Source organism: Malurus melanocephalus, unplaced genomic scaffold (assembly GCF_030028575.1).
Source record: "Malurus melanocephalus ecotype Western Australia unplaced genomic scaffold, MMel_1.1 scaffold_818, whole genome shotgun sequence".
NCBI lineage: Eukaryota > Metazoa > Chordata > Aves > Passeriformes > Maluridae > Malurus > Malurus melanocephalus.
The window spans coordinates 104,716-112,372 of NW_026624050.1; the positions used below are offsets into that span (position 1 = coordinate 104,716).

Below are 7,657 nucleotides of genomic sequence, written 5' to 3' on the forward strand. Positions count from 1 at the left end.
CCCAGGATGCCCTGGATCAAACCCACCTCCCTTTCCCCCTAACAGGCTCTTTCCAGTGCTGCTCTCGCTGTTCCCACAGCCCTGTCCGTGTTCCCTGTTCCCTTTAGGATCTGGCAGCCCCCCGAGCCCTAAAGGGCTGAGCTCTAAAAGTGGCTCCAGTGCACGGGGAGGCTCGGCCGGTGCTGCCGGAGCTGCGGGAGCGGGATGGCGTTATCAGCCTTTCCCAGAAAGGTCAGAGCCGGCTGCAGCGATCCACGGCCATTCCTGCGCTGTCACTTGAGACGCAGAGACAGCCGGCCCCGAGCCAGGGATGGGCTCGGATTGGGCTAAAGYCGTGGTGGACTGGCTGGCATTTGAGCCCTGTGATTCCTGTCAGAGTCAGGGAAAATTACAATACGAAAATACATAATGATGTTTTAAGCACTCGGGGTGGAAAAAAATAACCTCCGGTCATGGTCCTGGTCACTGTCGGGCACAAACACGGGACGTGGGACAGTCCAGCCCCCCCGGGATATTTGGGTGCTGGTCCTTGTCCCTGAGGGAAGGACACGACCATGACAATGTGTGGGCAGCACTGCCAGCCCATGGCCACATCCCTGCCCTGCTCCCAGGCTATCCAATTAAAGGAAGCATTTGGCACGTTGAGTGTCCTTGGAAAATGCCTTGTCCCCAACCCTCCCTTTGCTTCCTGCCAATGAAAAGTGTTTCCAGCCTTGTGCTGTCTTTAAAAAGCACTTAAATCCCTGGTGATAAATAAGGTGGGAGCTCTTGATCTGGAGCGGGGGGCTTTTCTGGGTCACCCRGAGCACAGCAGAGCTCAGAGGGGTGGGGGCAAAGGAATGTGGGGTTCAGAAGAGGGAGATTTCAAACTGAGATTTAAAACCCTTGAAAATCCTGAGGCTGTTTTCCAGGGTCTCAGCCTAATGGCATTTGTTGGGCTGGAAACCAGAGTGGGACCAGWAAAAGACCACCAAAACACAAGGTGGTGGCCAGGCCTCTTTGATAAACCACAGGCTCATCTCTGCCTCGTTTGTTTTCCCTCTATCCAGGCATCGTGTCCGTGCACCTCAGGAAGGACAGCCTTGGCAACCTGACCCTGCTGGCCAGCCCTGGCCTGGGGCAGCCGGACAGYGCTGGCACTGACCCCACCGTCACCCTGTGGCACAAGTGCAAGTGGGCAGCCAGTGCCAGCAGCGAGCACGGGCTTGTCAAGTGGAGCCACACCCAGGTCACCAAGACCTTCAAAGACAGGTGAGGTTCTGTCAGTGCCTGCAAATCTCCTGACTGGCATCTGCCACCTGGGTGGGGTGGGTTTGGGGGCCCAGCTCTGGGTTTMGGGTAAAAACAGAGCCTGGCTGAGGTGAAGAACAGCAGAGCCAAGCCCTGTGTGTGTGGTTCTGCTCTTCCCTGGTGTGGGGATGGAGTGGGGTGGATCTGGGATGTTGTTGCTCAAATATCTGCCTCAATTTTTGCTTTAAAGCGGGCTCCTTGCAGCAATGTGCTCCAGGAGAGGAGGGGCCTCAGGAGAATGGCCACCAAGCACGGGATGTCCCTCTGCTGGCAACAGAGAGGCTTCAATCCCATCCCATCCCATCCCATCCCATCCCATCCCATCCCATCCCATCCCATCCCACCCCATCCTACCCCATCCCATCCCAGGGGAGAGCTCCCAGCACACCACAACCCCCAGCTCACAGAGGTTTTCTGCAGGACATCCTTCATCCCAAAGTGGTTCAGAGCAGCCTTGGGCCAGCTGGGACTGAAGGTGGAATATTTCTGCCATGGAAGCGCTGCCTTTGGAGCGATGGGAGTGTGGAGTTGGGATGATCCTTCCAAGGAGAAAAGATCTCCTCATCGCTCCCCCACTCCCTCCCACCATCAGAGGCACCCCCTCCAAATTGGGAATCATTCCCATTGTTGGACCATTTGCCTGTGCTGTGCCCATTAAGTGGATAAATAGAGATCCCTGGCTGCTGGGGCTGTGAATGGCTTTTCAAGGAAGCCAGCACACTTTAAATTATAATGAAAAAAAAAAGTATTGGCAGGCAGCAATAGCTGGCTTTCTGAAAATTACTGTTATGGAGTAACAAAGGATCTCTGCAGGTTGGACATGATCAATATGCTTCCTTTGAGAGTCCCTGAAAATCCACCTTATCAAGTTTGAGGGTATGCAGAAAAAAAAAAAAAAAAAAAAAAAAGAACTAAGGGAATAGTCTCCTCTGGAGCTCATAAACCTGACGTGTCCCTTTGTGTGTTTTGTGTAGCTGCCCTGGGAAGATGCTTTTGAGGACAGACCTTCAGTACCACACAGATTCCCTTTTGGAAGATGCAAATGGAAACCAGCCAGAAAGGAAGAGCTACAACCCCTGGGGACTGCACTGTCACCGGCAGCACCTGAAYCGCATGTCCTCCAAGCTTAACGAGAACAAACTTCATCGTATCCTTTCTCCTCTCTCCCCTCCAGCACAGTCCTGGCTACAAATAACAACTCAAAATCAATGTAGGGTTTATTGCAGGGGGATGCATCCCTCCTTTTGCACAGACTCTGAGAAAATAAGGAATATGCTCTGTTATCTTCTCCTGCTGTTAAAAAAAAAAAGAAAACAACATTTCCCATAAAGAGTTCTCAGCAGAAGTCAAGGATCCCCTTGGCATACATTTAAAAACACAACCATACAGGAATTAGCAGCTGCCTCGCCTTTTATTTTCCTATTACACTTCATTACCCACCAGTCATGTGAGTAATAGACTTTAACAACTTCCCCCACCCACCGGAGCGAGCTCGGCACYGAGGGAAGGTGTCGGAGTGGCAGCCCAGGGCTATGGTGTCACTGGAGAATGGAGCTGTTGGGGCTTTAATTGGTAGGGCTGTAGTACAGTAAATTAACTGGAATTGGCAGCGAGAGGCCCATAGCAATGACACGTTGGAGAAATTGGCTCAGAAAGTCTCATTACAGTTGTGAGCTGTTCTGGAGAGCGTCAGCAGTTGCTTTGATTTAAGGCCTCTTTCAATTAGAATTTTAAAGAATTGGGTTTTCCTTAACTCACGCTCAGAGTTTCTCCTGCTGGAGAACGTGGTGTCCAAGTACAGCTATCCCTGCATCCTGGACCTGAAGATGGGCACTCGGCAGCACGGAGATGACGCCTCAGAGGAGAAGAAAGCCCGGCACATCAAGAAGTGTGAGCAGAGCACCTCAGCATCACTGGGTGTGCGCATCTGTGGGATGCAGGTAAAGGCTCAGTCTCCTCGCTGTTTGTCCCACACACGGCTTGGAGCCAAGCTGGAATCCCAGGGATTCTTGGCTGCTGTGAATAGAAACAGTTTTATTCTCTTTTCACCCCAAATACTGTAAAAAGTGGCCCACTTGGCTCTGTGTCCTCTCAGAGAGGGTGTCTAATATGGCACATTTAGGGTGACCCTTTTATCTGGAACCATTTACCCCATCTGAGAAGCTGCTTTTACACACAGGTTCCTGCTCAGCTCTTGGCTGCTGCACAAAAAAAAACCCCAAAAAGCACCACATTGCCCTGCTCGTGCCTTGCTGAGGTGCCTCACACAGAGGCTCATTCTGGGCTAAATTCCTCCTGCTGGAAATCCCCACCCTTCCTCCTGAAAACACAAACCACACATTTCCCTCACTCACWATTCTCAAGCAGGTTTCAAAACCCTGCCTGAAGGATAATTGTGAGAGTAATGAGCATGGGCACATAYAAAGCAAAACTACATATAAAGTCTAAACCTGTGTCCCTTTCTGATCTCTGACATCTTCCTTTGAGCAGAGTTGGCCTTTAATGGTCACAGTGTGAATCCCTTCCAACTCAGGATGATCCACGGATTATTCTTCTTTTCCCCCCAGGTCTACCAAGCAGACACTGGCCATTTCCTGTGCAAAGACAAATATTTTGGGAGGAAGCTCTCCCCGGAGGGATTCCGGCAGACGCTGCGGCAGTTCCTGTGCAATGGGAACCAGCTGCGGGTGGATTTGCTGGAGCCCATCATCCTGCGGCTCAAGGCCCTGCTCTCGGTSATCAGGAAGCAAAGCTCCTACAGGTTCTACTCCAGCTCCCTCCTCATCATTTATGACGGACAGGAGCACAAGGAGAGCACGGATCATCACCTTCCCTTCACCAAAACTCATAGCATGAACCCTTCCAGAGTGGATGTGAGGATGATTGACTTTGCCCACACMACCTTCAAAGGCTCCAAGAGCAATCCCAACCCCACCCCACACGACGGGCCTGACCACGGCTACATTTTTGGCCTGGAGAACCTCATCAAAATCCTTCAGAATCTGTCGGAAGGAAAATGAGAATTTCTGTGAAACAGCCTGGATTTCCTAGTGACCGATAGCCCTGAAAAATCCCGCCTGGGGTCAGCTGTGTGGGACCCTCYGGCTGCTGGATGTGCCGTGCGTGGCACGGAATGAGCACGGATAACTCGGGAAGTGCTGAAAACTCAAACTGAACTGAAGCATGAAAAGCAGAGAGCTGGAAGAATCTGTTCTCTCTCTGTCATCCATCAGAAGATTTATTTTCCTTTCCGGTTTTACTGCTGTCCTTGATTTATTTGTGAGCCAAAGAAAGCATTGCTTGGGAAGAGTCTTAATGATAAACCAGGAGCTGCTCGCCCTGCAGCCGAGCGGGAGGAGGGGGTTTGGGGCAGGAATGAACAGATGGAGCTTCCCTTTCTGCTCCTGCTCAAATTAAAAACACCCTCCGACATTCCCAGTGCTCCTGGTCAGGATTCTCTGTGCACGTGTTCAAATAYTCAGACCAAGAGCTGCACCTCGCCAAGCTTTTACATCCCTGTGGAGTCGTAACAGGGAATTTTCCAGGAATTTTCTAGGACAGAGGCTCCACTGGGGCTGGAAGCATGGGAATGCGATGACTCTGTCAGGTATCAGTCACAAAAAACATTCACGTCRAGGGATTTTTGCTTAAAAAAAAGAAAAAAAAGAAAAAAAAAAGTGTGAGATTGAGCCAGGGACTGGACGTCAAAGGTCACCCAGAAATTCTTTGATACAAATACTGTGTGTGTGCGTGTGTGTGTGTGTTTGAAGGAGACAGCAACAAAAGACTCAAATGTTTACAGCTTTTGTGGACAGATTTTATTATTATGATGATGGAACAAATACAATTCCTTCCTGCATGGTGTGGGAAACCTGAAGGAGAAGTCCTTGCACAAGGAACAGAGCTACAGAACTCCACTACCGGGGAGTGGGGATATTAATAAAATTGTAGAAGTAACTCTCCCTGTTGTCCATCTCCTTTTCCCTCACACAGCATCCCTTGAGGTGCTTTATCCTTTGTTTAAGCCCGTATTTTTTTAAGAGAGTCGTTATTTCCACAGGTTTAAACACCAGATCCCAAGAGAGACACTTCACTTGGATTTACAGCAGAAAGCTGGGGAGCTGCTGCAATTTATGGCTGGAAAATTTAAGACATCTGGCCCAGTTTTGTATTTTGCTTGGCCCGGAGTCCACCTGGGAAGACTCTTGCTCACAGTGTTGCATTATTTCTTGACCACAAACTGTAAAAAAAAAGCCACAACCACCAAATTTCAGAAGGGATTGAGCCACAGATTGTCCGGGCTCACATGAGAAGTCGGTGATAAGACTTTGTGGCTTTGTGGATGAGTTTTTACAAAGCCACCTGAGGATCCTGTGGGGCCTCTTGCTGGGTGGGACAAGGGATGGACACRAAGGGTCTGGGTGAGACAGCAGGCTGCTCCTCCTCATCCTTCATTGCTGCATGAAAAACAACAACTTGTTGGCTGAATAATTAAAAAAAGCTCAATGTGCTCTCCCTTTTTACCTTTTATACACCTGCACAGTGTGGCTGTAGCTGCCTCATTCCTGACAGTGTCCAAGGCTGGGTTTGTAATAAGTTGGTTCATGAAATCACCACATGCTTTATTAAAACAGTTTAACAGCCCCAGCACAATTTTACCCAATTTATAACACCTTCATATATCTAAAAAAAAAAAAAAAACAAAACTACAAATGTACAAAAAAAACTCCTACCTCCCCATAACCCCACCTACCAATAGTTGTCATAACAACCACAAAAAACCCCCAATAACAACACAACGTAGACATGATGCAAACCAATCAAGATCTCTAAAAACTTCTAAAAACACCACGTCAGAAAAAATATAAAAAAAAGAGCTCAAGCTACGTGCTGCACGATATTTAAATATTAATAAAAGCAACCCACCTAGCTAATGTATTAAGTACAGCAAGCCACCCGCCTAGCCCGCCCAATGCTGGTTTTAACTAGTATCTAGTTAGTATCTATTATCTATTTATTAATATTCTAATTAATAAATTGTTAATTGACTTCTAACCTCTAATTAGCTCTTAAAAATCAATTTATCACAGGTTGGACAGGGCTTGGAGCAACCTGGGACAGTGGGAGATGTCCCTGCCCATGGCAGGGGGTGGAATGAGATGGGATTTAAGGTCCTTTCGACTCAAAGCATTATAAATCCTGTGAGAAACATCTGAGGGAGCTGGGAAAGGATCTGGAGCACCAGGGGTGGCTGAGAGAGCTGGGAAAGAGGCTCAGCCCGGAAAAAGGAGGCTCAGGGGAGACCTTCTAGCTCTGTAAACTCCCCTGGCTGAGAGAGCTGGGAAAGGGGCTCAGCCCAAAAAAAAAAAGGAGGCTCAGGAGAGACCTTCTAGCTCTGTAAACTCCCTGACAAGAGGGGGCAGCCAGATGGGGGTCGGGCTTTGCTCCCAGGGGAGAGGACAAGAAGAAACGCCCTCAAGCTGGGCCAGGGGAGGGTCAGACTGGAATTCCCTCACATGAAGAGTGGTCAGGCCTCGGAAGGGCCTGTCCAGTGAGGTGACAGAGTCTCCACAGATCGCCTGGACGTGGCATTTAGTGCTCTGAGCTGGCGACAAGGTGAGGATGTGGCAAAAGTGACCCCAGAGGAATTTCCCCCCCTCAGGAGTTCCCGCCCTCAGGCATTCCCGCCCTCCAGCGCCCCCCACGTGACCCGGCGCCGCCGCACGTGACCGGCGCACGTGACCCGGCGCCATGGCCGCCAGCCGCTACCGGCGCTTCCTGCGGCTCTGCGAGGAGTGGCCGATGGAAGAAACCAAGCGGCAGCGGGACCTGGGCTCGTTCCTGCGCCAGCGGGTGGCACAGGCTTTCCGCGAGGGCGAGAACACGCCGGTGAGGGGGCGGGAAGGGCGGCTGGGAAGGGCGGCACTTTGGAGGGCGCGGGGAGCGGCTCTGAGGTGACTCTGAGGTGGCTCTGAGGTGGCTCTGAGGAGGGGTCGGGGTTGGGGACGGAACGCGGGGCTTGGAGCGGCTCTGCCCCTCTCTTCGGGGCTCTCTGGGCTGCACACCGAGAGGAGGTTGTGCTCGGGGCTCCTTGGGGCTTCATGGAATCGCGGAATATCCTGAGCGGGGAGGGAAYGGTACCCCAGGGGTGATGGAGTCCTCCCAGGAGGAGGGCAGGAGGTGTGAGCGCTCGGCAGCCTTTGGAACTCACATCCCGGGAAGATCTTGGAATACCAACCCCGGGTTGTGCCCAGGTCAGTGGTTTGTGCCTGGGTTGTTCCCAGGACAAATGATTGGTCCCCAGGACACCGGGTTTGTACCCAGGACCGCCTGGTTTGTGCCCAGGATAAATGGTTTATTACCAGGA

The 7,657-nt window shown here is 51.0% G+C and overlaps 2 protein-coding genes across 2 annotated transcripts in view; both read left to right on the forward strand.

Annotated features, from left to right (window-relative positions):
• Window positions 1–5,217, forward strand: part of IP6K3 (inositol hexakisphosphate kinase 3) — a 12,585-nt gene extending 7,368 nt beyond the window's left edge. Inside the window, exons 2-5 of the mRNA XM_057385366.1 lie at window positions 1,050–1,251; window positions 2,265–2,437; window positions 3,055–3,230; window positions 3,858–5,217. Of these exons, the coding sequence (XP_057241349.1) occupies window positions 1,050–1,251; window positions 2,265–2,437; window positions 3,055–3,230; window positions 3,858–4,310 (1,004 nt within the window). The 3' untranslated portion in view covers window positions 4,311–5,217. The remainder of the gene's footprint in view (window positions 1–1,049; window positions 1,252–2,264; window positions 2,438–3,054; window positions 3,231–3,857) is intronic.
• A 1,790-nt stretch (window positions 5,218–7,007) lies between these two features.
• The window catches only part of LOC130585048 (ubiquinol-cytochrome-c reductase complex assembly factor 2), a 3,797-nt gene continuing 3,147 nt past the window's right edge, over window positions 7,008–7,657 (forward strand). Inside the window, exon 1 of the mRNA XM_057385370.1 lies at window positions 7,008–7,179. Within this exon, the coding sequence (XP_057241353.1) occupies window positions 7,042–7,179 (138 nt within the window). The 5' untranslated portion in view covers window positions 7,008–7,041. The remainder of the gene's footprint in view (window positions 7,180–7,657) is intronic.